Raw genomic sequence first — 24145 nt, forward strand, 5'->3', positions numbered from 1 at the left:
GAGTATACTTCAATTGTTGTTCTTTACATAACTTATTTTTTCTAAATACACTTAAGCAAACTCATTAGTAGGCATAAACTCAAGGCTTATGATTTGTGTTCAGAAAGTTTGTCATAATTAAAAACACCAAGCATTTTGGACTCAACAATTAACAAATATCGTAATCGATTACAAAGAGTTTACATAGTCTTTTTCTAATATGAGAAGCAATGTAATTGATTATCAAAAGGTTGTAATCGATTAATTTAACAAATCTCACTTAGAATTAGATGTAAACATCTATAAATCAATCTTGACTTGTGTAATAGATTACACATATGTTGTAATCGATCGCCAAGTTCATAAATTATTCAATGAACTTCTAATCTTTCAAAGATAACAAATCCTAGCATAAAGGTGATAAAGCTAAGCAAGATTGACATAAACTAAACACACATGCATAGCTAAACCATTAATGCAATATCACACCTGTTAAATGTGTTTTGGCATGCAAAATTATCAAAATCAAAACTAAACTAAAATGAGGCAAATACTTCAATATTCAACAATCTCTCCCTTTTTGGTTTTGATCATGCCAAACCAAACTTGAATCTTCTATGGTCAACATTTTTCCTTTGCTTACTTTAAACATGTGTTTACTCAATGCTTACACAAATGGTTACTAGCATCAATCCCTTTGAAATGTATAACCATATGTAAATCTAGCACATGACATACAATAAGGAATCATTCAATTTCTTTCCCTTATAGCATCAAATCCAAAAAGAAAGAGACCAATCTAGTATTAATCAATCAATCATATAATTTATATCAATTAACAAGAAAAGTACACACAATTAAGCTTAAACCATAATGAATTTCACTAATAAAAGGTAGAGGCCAAAGGTCATTACATGAAACATAACAAAAACAAATATTTTTTGGTTCACACACACAAATATGCTATTAAGCATAAACTCAAAAAAAAAATATAACACCAAAGATACGTGAAAAGAAAACACTAATTTTGTGAAGCACTTTTCCATCCATATTCAAATGCTACAAAAAATCTTTTTCCAAGTTCCTAATCTTTTAACTCAAAAATTTCCCACCAAAATTGAATCTTCTATCACCATTATTTCCTCAAATATTAGTGGGTGTGGCCAATGCAAAAGCCTAAGGACACACTTTTTACATTGGCTGAAGTTACAACCGATGTTGAAAGTGTTCACATTTAATGACATTGGTTTGTGATATCGATTTAAAATCGATGTTAAAAACCTTTTTTAACTAATGGTAAAAGGTTTTTTTTTTTTGCACTAGGGGAAATATGAGTGTTTCAAAAGTTAAAAGGTTTCATCCTCATGTATACAAGCATTTCACTTCAATCAATTACATAGGGATTTTGCATTGACCAATTTATGAAAGTAGTGAAAAATTGATACCAAGCACAGATTTGTGGTTTGTAATGAAGGAACGAATTATGTTTTACTAAATTTAGGTATAAGTGATAGAGTATGCTATAAGAAAGAAATGAGTCAAGTGAGGATATATTTATTGTCTTAACTTTTGTTTTTGATGTTAAAGTGTGGTATCAACCTTACTATTTGTGATATTTCACTTAATCCATTGATGTAGTTTTTCATTTTTAAGTATTTCTCTTAAACATCCAATAATTAGTTTATAGTCAAAAACTATATTTGTTTGGCTTAAGGTGAGAATATTAGATATTTAAATATGAGTATCTTTTAATAGTTTTTAGGTTTCTTTTTTCATTTTCAAAATATGATTTGTAAAACAATTTCTTAAAATAAAGAAAGAAAATTTTTGCTTACTACTGTGTTTTTCAACATCTTCACACCATTGTTTGACTTCATATCATTCTTAAAAAATTGTTTTGAATTTTGATATTTTACACTATTTGAGACGAATATCTCAAAACACTTACCTTAACAAAAACGATGACTAGCTCTCATGTGTACCTATGCCAAGGGGCCCATTGTCCAATGAGCCAAACACCATCTAAGGTAGAACTCCAGGATGACTGACTTGTCACTACATTACCAGGTAGGCGAAGTGACACCTGATTCCTGCCATAGTCGAGAAAGTGAAACAATGGAAAGTACAATAACGAGACATTATTTCAGAGATGTGGCAACAAAATCAAAGAATCACCGTAGTTTAACATGTCAAAGACACACTATCATGCACCTCGTATTATGTGCAAGTGGGATAAGACTGAAAATGACCAATAACATGGCAAAAAGGAACAAATGAGATCATGATACGTGGACGATAATGTCGAAGAGCACCATGTATAAATAGAAGTGAGCTACATGACTCACCTCAAGTTCATTGTTACGGAGTACTAGGAGGAGACATTGATATTGACTATGAGCTAGAGTTCTCCGCCCTTTCTTCTTGATGTTCTTCGACATGAACAAATACTAATTTTTAAAAATAGATTTTTGAACTTAAGCATCAAACAAAAACTTTATCAAATAGGTTCTTTTATTAAAAATAAAATAAAAATGTCTTTTTTGAATGAATAAAATAAAAATTCTAAAAGCATATGTTAATAAGCTTGAAATCATTCATATTGGTGATAAGTGTGGACAATATAAAATGAAAAAAAAAAACTCATTAATGTATCGTTTTAAAGATTTGGATTAAGATGTCTATGATAATATTTTGCTTATTAATTTATCAATGGACCTTTTCTTCAGTTTGGACTTTTCCTCAACACCCAACAATATAAGATGTATTTGAATTTCGATTCATTAAACGCCAATAATCATAAAACTAGGATTGACATTATAAGTACTTTAAAAAAGTGAGAAATAAAAAAAAATTAAAAAGAATTTATAAATTAAAATTAATTTATGCATGAGTTACAGAAATTTTTTCAACCTAATTTTAACCTTTTTAACTAATTTTAACTTATGAGAAAAAAATTACTGTACTCTTATTTTTTATTTTTTCTGTTATAAGTACTTATCAAAGAATTTTTTTTGTGAATACTAATTTATCCAACTTAAGTCAGTTACCCATACCATTCAACCTTTTTTTGTCTTAGTTTGGAATGCACATATTCCAAATATTCTAACGCCCATGCCACAAACAAATAATTATCTTTCAAAAGAAGATTATTATAAGGTACCTTTTTTATTATGAAACACCCGTGGCAAATTCAATCTGCTAGAGAATGTTGTCTCGCTGATTTTTTTAGTGACCCCTATTCTTTTGTAAAGCATTTTGTGGAAAAAAAATTGTATGATTCATAATTTTTTCTTTATTCACAAAATATCACATCAGTAAAGATCCAAAAATTAAATCATGAAATACATAAATATCATTATCTTATAAATTGAATATGATAATGATGACATTAAATTATTATATTTCTACTTTATTATTTTCCTTTTCATTTTTTCTCAAGCATACTAATCCTTTTTTAATGTGAAGGATATAATAATAATAATAATAATAATAATAATAATAATAATAATAATAATAATAATAATAATTTAAGAGGGATCAACATTGTTATTTCTGGCAATTTACAAAGAATAAAAACTACCCCTTAGGACAAATACACACGTATGGGTGATACAAGTTAAAATCATAATAAACAAAACAATATAACATTTCAAAACTCATTTGTTTAGTGTAGTGGCATTCTAAATTATTAATAATGCTTTCCAACAGACCAAAGCCAGCACCCTCATCTCTACTGTATCGCTCCGCCTGCACCACTGCAAAGATATACATTTGTAAATAAGAAATAACTACAAACTATTGTTATATTCATGGATTAAACACGTTTTTGTCCTGGTCCGTGCATGTTAAAGTTTTTTCGGTTTTGGTCTTAATAAGTTTATTTTTAAAATTTTAATTATGCAAGTTTGTGTTTTTTTTTTAATTTTGATTTCTATAAAATATTTTTTTTAATTTTTAATTTTTATAAGTTTGTATTTTTTTTCAATATTAATCCTTATAAGTGTGAACTTATAGGTACTATAAATTATAAAATTATTAATTCATTCAAAAAAACCATTAAAGGATTAAAATTAAAAAAATAATATAAACTTACAAGAACTAAAAATTAAAAAATATATATAAAAAAATCAAAATTGAAAATATGTCAAACTTAAAAAGATTAAAATTAAAAAAATTAACTTACAAACACCAAAAAAAAAAAAGTCTTAACTTACAAGAAAAGAAATATTTAAAGTCTATTATATGAAACATTTTTTCTTTGTTATTTCTTTGTTTTTTCCATTGGTTATTTAAATGGTTCACGGTTGTGTCACTAAGATGACAATATGATGGCTTTACAGGTGGCAAACGACCTTGCATCGATATCCTTTCTTCTTTCTTTCCTTGTGCATTAGAGCATTTTCGGTGCAAGTTTTTTATATGAGTTTCTTAATTATTTTTTTATGGTTTCTATAGTATTTTTTGTAGTCCCTATAATGTCATGTCACTCATAAGAAATTCATACAGAATTTTACTCAAATGTGAGAAACTACAAGAAACTTTAAAAAATCCAAACATTTAAATTATTTTATTATAACTTAATTATTATTCCAATAAAATAATTAATTCATTTTTTCAGTTTTTATGTATACAAATAATAAATATGAATAAATGAAGAAAATATTAAATATAAATTAAAAATAAAAAATTACATAACATTAAAAGAAAATGTGTAACAATAATAAATACTTTTTACATAATAATAGATAATTAAATACAATGACATTGAAATAAAAAAACATAATGATGAAAAATAAAAAATATTACATAAAATTAATTGTTATTTTCATTTCCAAAGCATTTCCAAATATGCTCAATTAAATTTGCTTGAAGTTGGCGGTGTTTTTGTTTGTCATGAAGTTGTGCTTTCCTTTGGAAGTATCTTGATCTCATACTAGGGTGAGCACCTAAAGATACTTCAAATGTCATTATTTCAACTGGCGGTTCCAAAAAATGCATGTCAAATCCATAAGTCTTGTGATGTCACAGCTTCAAGAATGATTGTTGGGTTGCAATGATCACCTTGACAAAATTGACCTTTTCCAAGCAACTGGACAATTTTTTCATTCCTAGTGCATACAATCAATGGAACCTAACATACCTGAAAATCCGTGTGCCGCTCCCATTTGTAGTAGTCGTTTGGTGTCTTTGTTATTTGGTCTTCTCAAGTACATTCACAAATATGGTGCAAATGCCTGATACAAATCGCTCCAAGCATTCCATTGGTTGTTTACCAATTCGAACGTATTCATCCACACTGTTAACAGGTGATCCATAAGCCAATATACGAATAGCAGATGTGCACTTCTGTAATGGAGATAGGCCTTTTCGATGTAATGCATCGACCCTCATTTGAAAGTATTCATCATGGTTGTTGAGCGCGTCTACAATTCGGAGAAACACATGCCTTCGCATATGAAACCTTCTTTAGAATTAAATGTCTGTGTACACAGGATTTTTTGAAAAATAGTCATTGAACCATCGATCATGACCTTCTTCACGATTACGATGTACCACTCTTCTTCTTTGGCTATGCCTAATGGTGTTGCCATGTAGTTGTTGTTGGCTCTCAAGTATCAACCTAATGATTTCTTCATCGGTGTTGTCTTGCAATTCCTCATCAATCATTTGATCTAAAACTTCATCTAAATCGATGTTTGGATCCATTATATGGTAACTGAAGTGTTTGAAATAAGAAACATTGCATATTTTGTATGAGAATATGTCAGAATAATGAAACATTGGACATTTATATAGCTTCATTTATAACGGCTAGTTTCATTAACGGCTACTTTCATAACGGCTACTTTCATAATGGCTAGTTTTTCAATAGCTACTTTCATAACGGCTAGTTTTATAACGATTACTTTCATAACTGCTAGTTTTACAACATAAAATTCTAAATTTAAGACATAACAAAGACCTACACTGCTAAAATTAAATATCAAACACAACATTAGCATAACATTCATACATAAGAAAAAATTTGATATCCTAGTTTTTTCCTAATATGGTCACAATACTTTTCGTGGTCTTTGCGTTGTTGTTCAGACATGTTGGATGTATCCTTCATGAGGATTTCATACTCCATATGTCGTTCCTGTTCTTGCAGACGTCTTTCCAGTGCCTCCTTTAACTGAATAAGTTTTGATGTGTTCACATTTTTTTCCTTCATTACACTTTCTATGCCTGATAAATCGAGAGTGTTAGAAGATTTTTTTCCTTTGCTCTTCTTTTTTGCTGCTTTTTGTCCAATTGGGTGAGATATTGACAATAACGTATCATATTCTTTGACTTCAACGGGTGTCTCTAGGTTAGAAGACAACGAGTAATTTCCAAAAGCAAAAACCTTTGTTCTTTATGAACACTTTGACATAAATTTTGCATCGAATTTTGGTTGATCTTTCAACAACAATCAAACATGCTCAACCTCAAATTTTATACCTGTATCTTATGAGTAAATCATATGAGCATTAGCCAAAACATCATTCTCTAAACTTCCACTTCTCCTATGTTTATCTGCTTGTTTGTAGCACCCGTTAAACTTTTGAACTGGAGGATGGATCCTGTTTCAACGAGATTTTAATTGAGTCTAACTTCTTTCACAAAATTGTCCGCTTTGACGCACATCGTTATTGTTGTACACATTTTTTATCCTTGCCCAATATTGCTTTGATGTTTGGTCGACTCTTATAATTGAATCCTTTGACACATTGAGCCACGATTGGATGAGAATCACATCTTCTATCACTGAGAATGTGGTACGACTTTTTTTGCACCTGAATTTTGATCTCCTTCGTCTAGTTGAATATTGTCTACACCGATGGGTGATTCAATTTCATTGGTAAGGGGCACAATATTGGATAAAGAAGGTCTATAACATGTGTTTGAGATGGTAGAAAGTTGATGGTAAACTATAAATTTGTGCATTTTGAGAACTACCACTGATAGGTGGCTCTACATTGGATGAAGGATACATATACCACATGTGTGGGGGTGGTGTATACATAGCATACTGTGGTGGATTTTGAGAATTTTCACTAGTAAGGGGTGGTGGTGGACACATAACATATTGCGATGGATTTTGAAAATTTTCACTGGTATGGGGTGGTCGATACATAACATATTGCGGTGAATTTTGAGAATTTTCACTAATAGGGAGTGATTGGTTTTGTAAATAACTATAGTAACATTGATAATTATATTGATTGAGATCCATTTCAGATAGAATAAAAAAAATTGACACTTAATAGCAACAATAAAAAAAATAAGCAGTACAAGTGAACTGTGCAAATGTTCAACGATGCACAAATTTATAGTGAATAGTGCAACACAGTGAAAAATGCTACACAATGATCGTCTCCACATTCAACGATACAAATGCACAAATTTCACAATCAATGGTAATATCCACAATTTTAAAAAATATTGTGATAAAGGTTTCATATCCTTTCTCTTTTCTTCCTTCAAAAAGCTTTTTTTTCGAAACCTTCCCCACCTACTTGCATTGACCTTTCTCTGCAGTCTCTCTTTTCTCCAAAACCTTCCCCTCCCACTCCTTTGAGTAATTTCCAATGCCACCCCACCCCACCCACCATCTCTTCATTTTCCTTAAACTTCTCATCAAGCCAGCCCACCCCATCCTCCAACATCGTTGCGTCCCCTCATTGCACCACCACCTAACCCAGACCCCAACACCAAACATGTGCAACACCACCCACGTCCCCTCAACACCTCATCGCCTCCAATACCGGCATGTGCAACCCACTATGTTCAAAGTTGGTCGGAACGACATCGTTGGTGTCACAGTCACTATTCATACTTCGTTCACGGTCATTGTTGGTACTCATTAATTTGGTTTGTATTTTATTCTAAGGTGAGATTGCATTGGGTGATTTGATTTGTTTGAAAAAAATGCAATTTTTTTTTGTAAAATTTCATCTTTGCGTTTGCTTCATTTGTTTAATCTAGTTTTTTAAAACTGTTCATTTTCTTTCTTTTTGTTGTTCTTGTGGTTGGGGAGTACAAATTCTATGAAAATAATGGTTTTTTATTGATAAGAAACAGTTCCTTATATAAGGAATGCACTGAAGAAATTGATTCTACTACGTCACTTTGCTACAGTGTCGAAAAATTCAAAAGAAATCGTTCTTTAGGCTAAGAATCCAATGACGCACCTCTAGTTGAAAATGCTCTTATTGTTTCTAATGCTTCTATTCCAGCTAGAAACCAAAATCATCATAACATAGCAAAATATCAAAGAAAAAACCAAAGAGATATGTTGCCTCCACACAGCGGCAAAGCTAACTGTTAAAAACCGTTGTATTATAGATTAATTAAAAGATCGTTATAATAATTTATTTTTCTTTTAAAAATTATATCCATTCTGAAATACCATGTCAAATAATATTAGTATCATATTGCTCATTGATTTTCTTAAATAATTAAATATAGTTAGAGACCTTGAAATTTTCAATAAAATTCCCTTATATACGTCAAAATTCTAAATTTCAAACATCGACAATCATGAAGTGAAAATTAAAAGCAGTAAAATCATTAGAGTTTTATAAACTCAACTGCAAAAAATAAAGGAAATTATGAACGGAAAACAATAGTATAGGGCAAAAATAACAAATATATCACCTGAATAAAAATAAAAAACAGAAAATAGCAAAATGAGCAACCACTCAATATAAATCACAAGCTTCACGTTATCTTTCAGTAAAAATAGACATTTAATGCCTAAATATCTCACATTGATAATTCACAATCACTTAGATCTCTCAAATTGAAAATATCAAAATGTCATTTAAGTTCTTAAAAGTATAAATTGTTTGTCACTTTAATTTTATTATTAAAAAATTTCATTAAAATTAACGTTGGTGCCTAGGTGACATATTATCTACTGAGGTAACAATTGATAATGATAAGATCTAATGCATATTGGACAACTAACAATATTAAGTAACAGTTTAACTAGAGACCAAAATAATAATAATTAGCCTGTCATGTGCATCATCAATTATTACGTAAGCATATGACATATCAAATACACATAAATGTTAATTTTAACAAAAATCCTTTTAGTCGAATAATTAAAGTTACAGATAAATTATACTTTCACATACTTAAATGATATTTTGATATGATACTGAATTATACTTATGGGGGAATCCAGAGTAATAGTTTAAAGGAATGGAAGAGAGACATGCTAGACAATTCAGAAAATATTGGCAAACTTATAGCTAGCAAAAGATTTCTTTAAAAAAAAAAAAAAAAAAAGCTAGCCAAGATACGATAATTTTTTTAAAAAAGCTATATCTTTAGTTTTTTTTTTCTTCACATTATTTCTAGTTTCTATGAGAAAAGAAAAATTCAGACCTGTGCTCCACGTTGCCGACTTGCTGTCACGCGGCTCCGCCACTGCCTATGTTTATAATTTATCACTATTTCTACGTACATTGCGTAATGTTTATATTCAAGAAATAATTAAATATATTTAAATGCTAACAATATTGCTAAAAGAAATTTTAAATGGCGTTAATGACATTGTTTTCATGCTTTGAATTTAATTTATGAAATAGTAAATTCATTTCTTTAATTGTAAAATTTTTATTTATCAAAAAATGTATTTAGGATGTGCAAGCCGGTAGAATATTTATGCAATTTTTTAAATCTAATTCCAAATATTGATAGGAACTTTTATTTAAATTTATTCTAACTTGATTAAAAGATTATATATATATGAAATCAGACTAGTTCAACTTAATATATTGACACAATGTATAAATTTTAATATCATGTATAGTTAAACTGTAAAATAAAAAATATAAGTATATAATTAAAGTATTTTTATAATACATATTTTAAGATAGATAATATTAATATAATAAAACATTATTTATTAAATTAATTTTTTTTATTATTAACATATAATTATTTAAAGAAAAATCTTGTTTTTGGTCAGTGTAATTACATTAACAATTAATTAAAAATCATTTTATATATAATCTTTAAAATAATAATATAAAAAATATACATCATCAGTACTTTTTAATTAAATTGTTAAATATATTATACTTCTGAAAATAATATAAGACAATAGACTATTTTTTGTCGTTGTTGAATATATATTAGACTAAATAGAGATGACTTAAAGTATAACTCTTTGACTGCATATATTGAGTATATGTACCAAAAAACATATATTGAGTCTAGTTTCTGAAATCCGAACGTGTCAAATACTCAAAATTAAATTTCGACCTAGAGTACGAAATAGCTACTAGCTAGTAGCAAAAATTTCGTTCAAAGTCTTAAGACATCAAAATACATATTAAAAAGGAAAAAAAAATAGTGGTTAGTTGCATTACAATTCATAATATTCCAAACCCAACTGTATCCTCTTGTATCCTTTCTCTCTCTCATTATCCTCCCAATTTTCAATCTCCGAGATTCTCGCTTTCCCCTGTTAAGGCGTCAAGTTAAGTTAACCCTCTCAAGAATGAACGAACCAATTATTAAATTATTAATTAATTAACAAATAAAACTACCCATAAAAAACCGTAATTTGACTATTTTCCTCTCTCTCATCCTTCATTTTTTCTTAGAAGTTGAAATGTTTGAATTTAAGACCAGAAGTATTTTTAAGAGCTTATCTACTAAAAAAATAGTCAATATTTTTAATAAGAAAGATGTCAAAAGTACTTATGACTTATATTCAAATATACTAACTTACCAACCAATATTAGTCTGATTGATAAGAAATTATCCAACTCATTATATTTTAAAAGAATGTGGGTTCAACACCAACTTAAGAAAAATATTATTAATAAGTAATATGTAAATTCTTCTATTATCACTCAGTCTTTAAGTCTTGTTATGATGTTGATAAGTTTTGAGAGCTCAATTCTTCTAAACTTTTAATTATCAATTTTTTTTATTTGATTAACTGATACTGTAATAGTTTAGAAAACTCGGTGAACGTGAAGCCTCGCAAGCACCAACACAAGACATTATTATTACAGCGATTTATTTTGTGTATTTGTACATGTGGACATTTAACAAGTCTCTTCACACAAACACCTTATTAGACTCTCTCTGACTTTCCTCGAACACAACACACAACAACATAGTTAGCCTTAGCCTTAATAACCTTAGCAGCGTCGACAATGGCCGGCGACGACCTCGCCGGAGACCACACGCCGGAGCTTCTGTGCCTGGTCCACGAAATCGCCGGAATGTGCTCGGCGGGGTCCTCCTCCGGCGCCGACGCCATGTTCCGCAAGGACTGCACCGATCTGGTTCGCCGGATCTCCCTCCTCACCCACCTCTTCGAGGAGATTAAGGAACTCAAAAACAACAACGATGTCGGTGGTTCCGCTTCTTCTTCTTCTTCTTACTCGTCCTCTTCTTCCTCGGCGTCTTCAAAGTGGTCTTCTGATCTGGTCCTCGCGCTTCACTCCGCTAGACGCTTGCTTTCCGTCGCTAGAAACTTCCGTTCCTATTGCTCCTCTGTGAGTCTCTCGATCCATCTCAAACGACGTCGTTTTGTTCGGTTTTTTTAGTAGTTCAGATCTGTAGTTCAACCAGCTGAAACTGTTAAAGTTTGAGTTTTTTATTTATTTTTTTGCATTCCCAAAACGGCATCTTATAGAAAGAAAATTGTTTAGTTTTAATCAAGTTCATTATGAAGTTCCATTGTTACTTGTGAGAGTGGATATTTCGGGAAATTATATAGTTTTTTTTATAGGATTCGAATTTTTTGTTTAGATTGGTGTGATGCGTGCAATCAAACCGCTATTTATGGTTATGTTTTTGAGGAGAAAGTAGAATACTTCCCATATATGTTACTCATATATTGCTTATGTTCCCATTATGTTGTTTACAAATGGGTTTGGATTTAGTTGAAGAGTCTAGTCTATCATAATTCATAGCGGGTCGAACCAATGCTCAAATTCCTGTAAGGAGAGGTGTTCGCATTTAGAGCTCAACCATGTCTCAATCAGGATTGCCTCAGAAGAAGGATATGGATATATTTAGGGAAAAGAAAAAAAATGTTTCATTGGCTGGAATTGTTCTTTTTTTGGCATTTTGTGTGTTGTTCTTTCTGATTATCTTGGTAAATATTTGTGTCTTTACAATGTGTTCTTTAAATAGGGAGAAGAATTTGCACTTCTTGAATTATTTTAAGTTGGAATCTTACGAGGGTTGAATTTCTGTGGGCATGTATATGTGTAAAAAGGATGTCTGTGTACATCTCTGAAATTTGATATATCTTGATTTAAGGATGGAGCTGCAAAGACCATTGTCTTCCAATTTCAGTGTGTGACATGGAAATTGGAGAAACTGTTGAGCAATTTGCCGTATGACGATTTGGACATCTCAGAGGAAGTCAAGGAGCAGGTAGAATTTGGACAAATGGGGTGTTTTTTTTTTTTTTTGAAGTATTGTTAATTTTATCTACAATTTGCTTGAGTGAATTTGCTGATATTTTCTGGTTTTCTAGGTGGATTTGGTGAGAACACAATTGAGACGAGCCACGGATAAATATGGGTTTATGATTTCAAAGATGCCATCTCATGAATTATCCCAGCCACTGGCTGAAGAAATTAGTCAGGTTCTTGGCAAATCTGTGAGTAGGTTGCACAAACAACACAGCTGCCCTGAAAATTTATCAGAACTAGACAGCATTCCTATCAACTATGAAGAGAAAAGGTGCAGCAAAAATCCCGCTGGAACTCGCTTGGAAAGAACAAGGAGCATCCCTACTGAAGTTGAAGTTTCCTTAAATGCAACTGATCCTGAAAGTCAAGAAATTTCTGAGACAAAGATTCTACCTGAGGTTAAAAAGCCTGAAGCAATTGTGATTCCTGAAGATTTTCTTTGCCCTATATCCTTGGAACTAATGAGGGATCCTGTTATTGTAGCCACTGGTCAGGTGAGTTCATCTCACATGTTGCATCAACACAAGAAATATTCCAACAATTTTATTTTTTTGCTCTTCTAAACTCCCTGTTTGTGTTATTATGCAGACATATGAGAGATCTTACATACAGAGATGGATAGATTGTGGAAATACAACATGTCCGAAAACTCAGCAGAAGCTCCAGCATTTGACCCTTACACCAAATTATGTTTTAAGGAGCCTTATTTCTCAGTGGTGTATAGAGCACAACATTGAGCAGCCAACAGGACTAACCAATGGAAAATTAAAGAAAAGTGATGGATCGTTCAGAGATGTTACAGGTGACATAGCAGCAATCGAAGCTCTGGTCCGGAAGCTCTCCTGCCGATCTGTTGAGGAGCGTAGAGCAGCTGTTACTGAACTTCGATCGCTATCCAAACGAAGTACTGATAATAGAATACTAATTGCTGAAGCTGGAGCAATTCCAGTTCTAGTCAACCTTCTAACATCAGAAGATGTATTGACACAAGACAATGCAGTTACTTCAATTCTCAACCTTTCCATATATGAAAACAACAAGGGACTTATAATGCTTGCTGGTGCCATTCCATCCATTGTCCAAGTCCTCCGGGCTGGAACCATGGAAGCAAGAGAAAATGCCGCAGCGACCCTTTTCAGCTTGTCACTTGCAGATGAGAACAAGATAATAATTGGCGCCTCAGGAGCTATACCGGCTTTGGTGGAATTGCTCCAAAATGGGAGTCCTAGAGGAAAGAAGGATGCAGCTACAGCATTGTTCAATCTTTGCATTTATCAAGGGAACAAGGGCAGGGCCATTAGGGCAGGGATCATCACAGCACTGTTGAAAATGCTTACAGATTCAAGCAAATCAATGGTCGACGAAGCCCTAACAATAATGTCAGTTCTTGCCAGCCACCAAGAGGCAAAAGTTGCCATAGTAAAAGCCAGCACTATACCAGTTTTGATAGATCTTTTGAGGACCGGATTGCCTCGCAATAAAGAGAATGCAGCTGCTATTCTTCTTGCCTTGTGCAAGAGGGATGCAGATAATCTTGCTTGTATAAGTAGACTTGGTGTTGTCATACCTCTCTCTGAACTTGCTCGAAATGGCACAGAGAGGGCCAAACGGAAGGCTACTTCATTATTGGAACATATTCGTAAGTTGCAGCAACTTTGAATGGTATAGTTCTACAAAGAACTTTAAGTTTATTCTGTTCTCTCATCATTTGACATAATTTTCCACACTGCGGTTTGCAAACTGGTCATACGAGGTGAAATAAGAAAGTCAGCCTCATTGATTCAGTTATTCTTTTCTTGTTTTGTTCTTTGTTAACCCCTGTATGAGCGTGTAAAGAAATCAATTGATATATTGTTTCCTTATGAAATTCTTACAGAAGTTTCCGTTCTTTTTGACTTGTTCTCTTGTTGAAAATCCTTAACTGTATGATGAGCGTCTAGCCCTTATGCTACCTACAATAACTAAAACCGGACCTTGTCACAATTATGCCATTGTTTGAATCTCAATAAATGCAAATAAACGTATCCAACTCTAACATCGATTTTACCCGTAAAGGAAAATAAACATTAATATATCTTTCTTTCATTTTTTCTCAAGTCAAATCATGAAAGTGAAAGATGGAAAGAAAAAGAGAAGAAAGTTTATATGAATATCACTGTAACAGATTTAGAAAGGAAAGTTTAGACTTCTAGTTAATGCCATAATGACAGAAGCTCTATCTAGTGAGAGATGCAGATGTACAATAACCAATTTCAATGCACCAAATGACGAAGTAAAAGATTGTTGCTTCCAGAATAAAACCACTTTTTGGTTCTTTTTAACTTTAATCTAAACATGCAGTTAGTGTGCTGCTTTTTAAGATAGTGTTAGAACTTAGGATTCCATCTTTACTTGCACAATTCTTCTATGAACAGTTTCCCCCATTCTTGGATTCGTGCCATTAATTTTCATGATGCTCCTTCGAGTATGCAATCATGGAGCTAACTCCCTCTGGACCATTGAGATTTGAGAGGGAATTAAAAAATTCAAAAAGGAATCATCCTTCAAATGAAGTGACGGGCACTGAGATTTTGGGGGGTCAATTCGAGAGATCTGGCCTAGAATATCTGGCGCATTTACTTCAACTAGAAGTCATCTTTGAATCAAACAGCAAGGATTTAACTGGATCCAGTTTATCAAGAAAAGTCCTCAATATGGGAAAGGTATTAATCATTTTACTTCCTGAAGATATACAATATCATAAATTTCAGTTAATTTTTAACTTTTTTTAATCGTTAAAAATTTTATTTTTTAACTTTTTTTATTAGTTAAAAATCTTATTTGATTGTTTGATAAACAAATTTTTTTAATAATTTCTAGTATGTTTTTTTAAATGCTACTTGAATTAATATTTTATATAACACTATCTTCTAATTTTTTACTTTTTATATTTTCTTATATTTTTATTTTCAATATATTTATTCAATTTTCTAATTGTCCTTCTTAAATAAATTAAGTTTTTATTATTTTTCTATTATTTTATACTTTTCAACTATTTCAATAATTAATTTTATTAAACATTTATAATTTAATAAGTTAATTTTTCAGCTTTTAATTACTAATTAATTTTTTAACTTTCAGTTAACTTTTGACTTAATTTTGACAAAACCATAAAAAGATAAAAAAATCAGACCTTAATATCAACAACACTTTAACATCTAATGTTAAGGATCAATTCAACTAATTTCCTATTTTGACAACTATTACTTATTTTGACTCTTTTGCATTACTCATTTTAGTTCATAACATTAGTGTAGATTCAGGGATTAAATTAATGGTTATAAAATTTAGGGATTAAATTAATGGATTTAGTAATGTTAGATACCAAATTGATTTATAGTTGTAGAAGTCATAATTAAATTTGTCTTGGATTTGATATGATGTATTTTCCACTTGTTCATGAATAAAAAATTATTCAATTTATTCATTGCTAATTTGTCTTGGATTATGCCGACAAGCAGTTAAGTTGCAAGATCGGAGCTATATGTTGCCTAAGATCTACGTGGTTCTCGGATGGATCTCTTACCCCTGCTAAGGTGTCTTGTCCTTTTAATCTGCTTCTTGTTTCCAACTTGTTTGAAAAAAGGTTCTGTTCATATCTTTTATCAGTTAGTCCAGACATGCATGATCCGGTAATGATAGCACATGTTTCAGTTTAACTTTATGATGACCTTTGCTTGAAGTCTTTTTTTACTATTTTAAAATAATTTTAATCAAAAGAAATGTTAAAAAATTAATAATAATCAAATAACTTATGAAAATGCTTATGGACAAAGGATAAACTACAACAAGTCGGATCTCTCTTGTAGCTGAAATGTGCCTAGTCCCAGGATTGATGAGTTGATCCAATTGATGGAAGTAAAGGCAATGGAGAGTCATGATAGGTATTTGGGTCTTCCCACCTTGATAGGAAGGTCTAAATCCCAAGACTTCAAGTTTATCTGTGATTGTGTCTGGAAGAAATTGAAGGGCTAGAAGGAAAAGGCTTTATCCAAAGCAGCCAGCTAGGGAGATTTTGATTAAATTTGTGGTCCAGTCAATCCCCCCATATGTGATGGGATGTTTCCTACTGCCACAAAGCCATTTGTGAAGAAATAGAAAGCATGACAGCCCATTTTTTCTAGAAAGGAGACATGGAGAGGAGGAAGATACACTGGATGAGTTGGAAGAAACTCGCTAGCCCAAATAAGGAAGGAGGACTAGGCTTTGGTTTTGTAAAGGCTTTTAACATGGTTTTCCTTAAGAAGCGGTGATGGAGACTTTTAGTCCAAGACCAATCATTGATGGCTCAAGTTTTTAAGGCAAGGTATTTCCGAAACAAACTGTTATTGGAAGCCACCAAGGGATTTAGGCCTAGTTATATGTGGTCTTCTATCATGGAGTCAAAGTGGTTGTTTGAAGATGGATGCCAATGGAGGATAGGAAATGGTGTTATGGAGGATAAGTGGGTGCCAAACCTGCCCGAAGATAGAATCCCTTTCCATGAAGGTGTGAGTGTTAAGCCAAATATGACATTAAGTGAGTTGTTTGGGCAAGATGGGGGAACTTGGAATTCTAAGTTGTTCTCCTTGCTATTCTCGCCAAGCACAATGGCCTGTATCAGAGCTATTCCAATTAAGCTATCTTGGACGAATGATTGGCTTTATTGGTGCTACAACAACAATGGTATTTACTCAGTGAAATCGGGCTATCACTTAACCCGCATGAAACTCTATCCAATAGCATCTTCTTCACTGGTTGATGAGAAGCAGCGGAGTTTGGTTTGGGATGCAGAGGCACTTCCAATGTGCAAGCACTTCATTTGGCGAACTTGCATCGATATCCTTCCAGTGAAATTTTAATCTAGCGAAAAAACATGTGCAAGTGGATCCAGTTCGCCCTCTTGTGGTCTCGAGGAAGAAATAGTTCTGCATGCTCTTGTAACTTGTCCTGAAGTCCAGCATATATGGTTTGCCTCACCTATGGGATTGAGAGTGGATTCAGGTAATATTTCAAACTTGCATTTATGGCTTCTTAGCTATGTGACTCAAATGGGCATGGAAGCAAAGAACATGATGTTCTCTTTGGCTTTGGGCAATCTGGTTTGGTCGTAACCAATTGGTATTTCAAACCAGAAACTTGGAATGTAGCCAAATCCATAGTAACATGTAGAATAACCTGAAACCATCCCAACATGAAAGGAAGGATTCTAATGGTGGAAATCCTAGCCAAATCAGATGGCTAGCTCCTTTGGAAGGCACGTATAAGGTGAATATTGATGCCTTGATTAAGATGGATGTTGGCAGAGGTCATTAACGACTGTAGGAGATTACTTTCCCACAACTTGGGTTCAAGACTTCTTTTTACAAGACAAGGCAATATTGACACCCACATCTTAGCTTGTCTAGCTTTCTTTGTTTTTTTATCAAGTGCTGGATTGAGGAGGTCCCAAATGTTTTGGACCAAATTATCTTGAATGATGTAGTTTCTCTAAATTATATTCATTAATAAAATATCCAGCACATTGATCTTTTAAAAAAATTATAAAATTAAATGAATTTATTCTCATAACAACAATATAATCTATTTAGAGATATAAGGGAGGTGAAGAAGTTATATCTTCAAATCTCTCATTAACTTTTTTAACAAAATTAACATTTGCCAAAAAAAGTTAAAAATCAAAACTTCTAAAATATAAGTAAATCTTGTTTTTACAAAAATTGAGTTTTCAACCAAAATTTCAATGTGCAAACATTCTTCTTGAGAATAGTCAAAATTCAAACATTGTGTGAAATTAAGTTGACTCTCTAAAAATATGTTTAACATCTAAAAATACTTTTTAAAACAATTAACCAAATATATCTTTAATTTATGCACTTAGTAAGTATAAGTATAATTTGTTAGTTGAGTGTTAAATAAAAATATTTAGTTAGTTGCACAAAAAGAGTATAATTTATTTTTATAAGAAAAAGAATGATAAGAAGAGAAATAACAAAACAAAGTTGAACTACATCTCTAAACCTAGGTTTAGTATACACCAAGAGGTAACAAAGCACGTAACTAGAACACCAACTAAACTCTTCTTCCTCTTCTATGATTGATGTCTTTATCATATTTCCTTCTCAGACACACATTTGCGAAGGCCAGGATCCCCTGCAGCTGCAGGCCCATTTGCAACTGCGCACCACCCCCAACATTTGTTTATCTTCATCATGCCCCATTGTTCAACCAACCTCCAATTTTCTCCTCACTCTTGCATCAATTCTCAAACACCTTTATCCACGTCAAGTCCATCCACGCACAGATTATCAAGAATTGGGTGTCCACTGAAAACTTTCTGGCTGCAAAACTCGTTACGGTCTATTCTGATTTGGGTTTTCTTGGCCATGCCCGTAAGATGTTTGATCAATGTTCTCTACCGGAAACTGCCGTTTGCAATGCCATGATGGCCGGGTTCCTGAGGAACCAGCAGCACACGGAGGTTCCCAAGTTGTTCAGAATGATGGGGTCTTGTAATATAGAAATCGATACTTATACGTGTATGTTTTCTCTGAAGGCATGCGCCAGCTTGTTGGATGATGAAATTGGCATGGAAATTGTTAGGACAGCTGTTAGAAAGGGGTTTCGTTTGCATCCCTATGTCGGTAGTTCGATGGTTAATTTTTTGGTGAAGTGTGGCTATCTTGATGATGCACAAAAAGTCTTTGATGGGATGCCGGAAAAGGATGCTGTATGCTGGAATTCGATCATTGGTGGTTATGTGAAGAAGGGCCTCTTCACGGAGGCAATTCAAATGTTCCCTGAGATGATTGGTGGTGGGTTAAGGCCGAGTCCAGTTACAATGGTGAGCTCACTCAAAGCGTGTGGAGAGAGTGGACTTAAAAAAGTTGGAATGTGTGCTCATGGTTGTGTCCTTGCTTTAGGCATGGGCAATGATGTATTTGTGCTTACTTCGAGGATGTTCTCAAACATCAGACTTGGAAAACGGAAGAATCCTCCATGCTTGTATCATTAGAAAAGAACTTGATCGAATCTCGTTTTGTCCACTGCAATTGTTGACATGTATTCCAAATGTGGTGCCATAAAGGAGGCAAGTATTGTTTTTGAAAGAATGGGAAAAAAGAATGTAATTACATGGACTGCTATGCTGGTTGGTTTGTCACAAAATGGCCATGCAGAGGATGCCCTTAAATTATTTTGCCAAATGCAAGTAGAAAATGTTGCTGCCAATTCTGTTACTCTTGTTAGTCTTGTGCATGTTGTGCCCACCTAGGATCTCTCAAGAAAGGAAGGAGTGCCCATGCTCATTTGATCTGGCATGGCTATGCATTTGATGCAGTTATTACATCAGCGTTGATTGATATGTATGCCAAGTGTGGTAAAATTCACTCTGCTGAGAAGTTATTCAATAATGGATTCCATTTAAAAGATGTTATACTCTGTAACTCTATGATTATGAGTTATGGAATATATGCTCACGGGCATTATGCTCTAGGTGTCTATGGTAGAATGATAGAGGAAAGGCTCAACCCAAATCAAACTACATTTGTTTCACTGCTAACAGCTTGCAGTCACTCAGGCCTTGTTGAAGAAGGTAAGGCTTTGTTCCACTGCATGGAAAGGGATCATAACATTAAGCCTCAGGACAAACACTATGCTTGTCTTGTGGATCTTCTTAGTCGAGCCGGCCGCCTCGAGGAAGCAGATGCATTGGTGAAACAAATGCCCTTCCAACCCAGCACAGATGTGCTTGAAGCTTTGCTCAGTGGTTGCAGAACCCATAAGAATACTAACATGGGGATACAAATAGCAGATAGATTAATTTCCTTAGATTACTTGAACTCTGGAATTTATGTCATGTTATCAAATATATATGCTGAAGCAAGAAAATGGGAATCAGTGAACTACATACGAGGCCTCATGAGGATGCAGGGCATGAAGAAAATACCTGGTTATAGTTTGATTGAAGCAGGGAACAAGGTATACACATTTTTTGCTAGTGATGATTCACATCCTAATTGGGCTGATATTTATCAATTATTAGAGAATTTGAGGCTTGAGGTGGAGACAGAAGGTTACATTCCTGATACTAGTTGTGTTCTTCGTGATGTAAATGAGCCAATGAAGGTTAAGTTGCTCTGGGGACATAGTGAGAGACTAGCTATTGCATTCGGTCTTTTAAGCACACCTTATGGAAGCTTGATTAGGATCACCAAAAATCTTCGTGTGTGTGTTGACTGTCATAATGTTACCAAATACATATCAAAAATAGTTCAGAGGGAAATTATCGTTTCCATCACTTTGTTAATAGGAAATGCTCATGTAATGATTACTGGTAATGAGGACTTGCTGAGAACTATGATGCACAGATAAAATATGGATCCAATACGGCGATACTATTATTCTAAGAGTATATATATAGGATACAATACGCGAAAGATATTAGATACATATTTAAATATGTAACAAAAATCATAAAACATAATACATAATTGTAACTCTGTAAATTCAAATTAAGAACATATTTCTTAGATATTACTAAAAACAAAATAAAATATATAAATCATTAACTTTATGAGTTATATGAATAAACCTATCAATTTCATTTCTTTCTTGAAATCATATATAAAGATAACAATTTCTATCATTGATTCATTAATGAAAAATGCTTTCATTGTCTAATGTAAGTCGTATTGGATTTTCATATGTTATATATATTTTACCGATACATATCGAGAAGTATCTATCGGATACGGATACATAAAGTAAATTGAAACACCAGTAATTCATTGGCTGAAAATCTATTGGCAAGTGACAAGAGCTACCTTAATGAGGACATTAATGAACGTGACTAATGTCACAAGGTTGGTACGCATGTATCTTGTTTAGGAAATTCATGACATGATTACAAAAGAGAAATATACTATAGTTTTTTTATCGTTAAACTTTACTAACCAGTCAATTGTGTTAGTGCGGTGCTGTTGCAATTCAATTCCTTAAAAAAATGTCATTATTGTGGTTGACATCACTTTAAAAATTCCACACTGAAGGTAGTTGTGTAAACTGCAAAGTAACTTGGGGGAGTTGGTGAACTTAAGAATTGCCTCAATAACTAAATTATGACAAGAACACACTACGAGTATATTACCTCGTATGAAATTTGTTAAACTGCTAAAGTCTCGTCTAATTGAATACTATAAATTTTTCATGATTTAAAGCTTACCAACAAAGAAATTTGTTCTTGAAAAACATACGCTTGGTATGAAATTAGGAAATTAAAGAAAACAAATGTTGGTGCGATGTTTAAAAATTTAAACTAAAAGGAAAATGCTTGCACTTTAATTATGGGATATCGGTATAATTTATATCAACCAGATGAAAACCCATGTGTTAAGAGATTACTACAAAAAAAATATATCAATAATGTATAAGTAAATGTTTTAAATAAATTTTGCTAAAGTTTTTTTTTTTTACCTAGGTCAAGGATTACTGATATCTTTCTATCTACTGGATTAGATACTATTCCGGCTGGTAATGCATGATTGCCGCTCACTCAAAAGAATTTTATGCATAACGGAAATCAAAAATGAATTATGCCGCTAAATCATTTTTACACTTATAAACACAAGGGGATCTTACATACTTGTGCATCAACCCTTAAAGAGTTCTTTGCTAAATGTTTATGTTATATAAAAGAATTATTGGTTTAAATTAATGCAAGATAATAGCACGATAATATAATTTAAAAATAAAAATGTTCATTTTTTACTAAATATAATCCATTGAATTTATTTTTATTAGGAATTTTGTCTTTATTTGTACATGTTCGATTCCTAATTTATATTTCTTTTTAATTTATTTTTCTTTGAGCTTTGAATTTTTTATTTATTGGAATGGAAAATATTATCATGAGACTTACAACACTCACGCATCATGTTTAACTAATTGAATCTACTTTTTTTAAAGGATGTTGAGTTGTTTGTTTATTTGAATGAATTTATTTTCAAATTGCTACCAACAATTATTGAATGATTTTCTTCAATTGATAATGTTGTTTCTTGTGTATCCTAGTAGGCATTTTTTTTCCTTCAAAACAAGGCATCCCATAGTCCATAGTGAGATGCCATAAGATTAACCTTTGAGACATAAAGATAAATAAGGAAGATTTTTCTCTCCTAATAAAGATCTTTTTCATAAGTACGATTAGGAAATCCAACTTCTATAAGCATGCTTACGAAATTCAGCCATGTATCATCTATGTTGGAGCTTATTGCTATTTATATGACAATGTTACACTTCATGTAAATTATATATAGATGATAGATAGTCATATGATTTCTGTAACTAGTAAAGTTTCAACGGAATATTCGATTTTAATTGCAGCAATATTTAACCATTGGCTTTATAATTTTGATACCATTTAGTTTGATTATAAATGGAAAATAATGAGTAAACCTCTATTTTAGTTTCTGAAATTATAAGCTTTATTAATTTTAATAATTGATTTTACAAAATTATCACTTAGTTCCTAATTGAGGGCGAGCCCTGGTGCAGCGGTAAAGTTGTACCTTGGTGACTTGTTGGTCATGGGCTCGAATTCGGAAACAGCCTCTTAGTAAACAAGAGTGAAAAAATGCAAAGGGTCATTTATTTTAATTTTTTGGTGTAAACAAGAGTGAAAAAATGCAGTAAAAAATGAATGACATTTTGCAAAATAAGACACTAAAATAAGGATTTAGTAAATTATGAATTAAGATAACTAACATTTTCTATCTTAAGGAATAAAAATGTCACATTTGCTCTTTTATGTTTAGGGGGCATTTGGTAGGAAATAAATTTTTTTTATTATCAGGAATCATGTTTCTTGAAAATAAATAAAATTTGTTTGATTAACCATTGAGAATCTTAAGATAAGTTTTCTTGAAAAGAATTACACATAAATAAATTATTTATCATATTATATAATTTAATAAAGAATAATAAGATATTTTACCATAGTAAAAAAAAAAAATAAGATTCTCATCTTCCATCATGTGAAAGTTTTTGTAGGAAACTGATTAAAAAACATTTACATTAAACATCCTTTCCCAGCAATGTTATTTTTTAAAATGCAAAATCAAACATAAAAAATTAAGTTTATCAACCTATGATTCTTGGGAAATAAAAAAAAATTCTCCTACCAAATGCCCTTATAGTATTTTTTTCATTTTGGTTCATTAAATTTTAAAAGAATTATTTTGATACTTTATGTTTAAAAAAAATTGTTTTGGTTCATTGTAGTGTTTTTTCATTTTATTCCATGAAATTTAAAAGGTTAAATTACTCATTTGGTCCCTATATAGTTTCATGATTTTTACTTTTTTAGTCTCTATTGTTTGAAAGTGTTCTTTTTAGTCCCTATAGTTTACATTTTAATTCTCTTTTAATTCTTATAGGTTTGAAAGTGGTCTTTTTAGTCTCTATAGTTTCATGATTCTTACTTAGTCCCTATAATTTTTAAATTATAAGGACTAAAAGATAATTAAAATATAAATTATATGGACTAAAAAGAATACTTTTAAACTAAAGAAACTAAAAAGATAAGAATCATGAAACTATAGAAAACAAATGTGTAATTTAACCAATTTAAAAATATCCAGTGATGTTCTTATCATCCCATTAATTAA

At 31.9% G+C, this 24145-nt stretch overlaps 3 protein-coding genes across 3 annotated transcripts; all 3 read left to right on the forward strand.

Moving 5' to 3' along the window:
• Positions 1-11057: 11057 nt before the first annotated feature.
• On the forward strand, positions 11058-14351 carry LOC100815448 (U-box domain-containing protein 11). Its single transcript, XM_003528478.5, has 4 exons — positions 11058-11531; positions 12304-12420; positions 12524-12955; positions 13050-14351. Exons 1-4 carry the CDS (start codon positions 11187-11189, stop codon positions 14118-14120), a joined length of 1965 nt encoding a protein of 654 aa, XP_003528526.1. The 5' UTR covers positions 11058-11186; the 3' UTR covers positions 14121-14351.
• A 3094-nt stretch (positions 14352-17445) lies between these two features.
• LOC113002167 (pentatricopeptide repeat-containing protein At1g08070, chloroplastic) lies at positions 17446-19494 on the forward strand. Its single transcript, XM_026129131.1, has 2 exons — positions 17446-17483; positions 18606-19494. The coding sequence occupies exons 1-2, from the start codon at positions 17446-17448 to the stop codon at positions 19492-19494; spliced, it is 927 nt and encodes a 308-aa protein (XP_025984916.1).
• Positions 19495-19841: 347 nt separating this feature from the next.
• Positions 19842-20854, forward strand: LOC102662001 (pentatricopeptide repeat-containing protein At3g46790, chloroplastic). The gene has a single exon (XM_026129325.2). The coding sequence runs from the start codon at positions 19842-19844 to the stop codon at positions 20850-20852; it is 1011 nt and encodes a 336-aa protein (XP_025985110.1). The 3' UTR covers positions 20853-20854.
• Positions 20855-24145: the final 3291 nt, after the last annotated feature.

This window comes from Glycine max, chromosome 7, assembly GCF_000004515.6.
Source record: "Glycine max cultivar Williams 82 chromosome 7, Glycine_max_v4.0, whole genome shotgun sequence".
NCBI classification, from domain to species: Eukaryota; Viridiplantae; Streptophyta; class Magnoliopsida; order Fabales; family Fabaceae; genus Glycine; species Glycine max.

Coding starts and splice junctions, on each gene's coding strand:
- LOC100815448 (XM_003528478.5), top strand. CDS start 11,187: ATGGCCGGCGACGACCTCGCCGGAGACCACACGCCGGAGCTTCTGTGC. Junction 11,532..12,303: donor TCCGTTCCTATTGCTCCTCT/GTGAGTCTCTCG, acceptor TCTTGATTTAAG/GATGGAGCTGCAAAGACCAT. Junction 12,421..12,523: donor CAGAGGAAGTCAAGGAGCAG/GTAGAATTTGGA, acceptor CTGGTTTTCTAG/GTGGATTTGGTGAGAACACA.
- LOC113002167 (XM_026129131.1), top strand. CDS start 17,446: ATGGTTTGCCTCACCTATGGGATTGAGAGTGGATTCAG. Junction 17,484..18,605: donor GGGATTGAGAGTGGATTCAG/GTAATATTTCAA, acceptor TTTCCTTCTCAG/ACACACATTTGCGAAGGCCA.
- LOC102662001 (XM_026129325.2), top strand. CDS start 19,842: ATGTATGCCAAGTGTGGTAAAATTCACTCTGCTGAGAAGTTATTCAAT.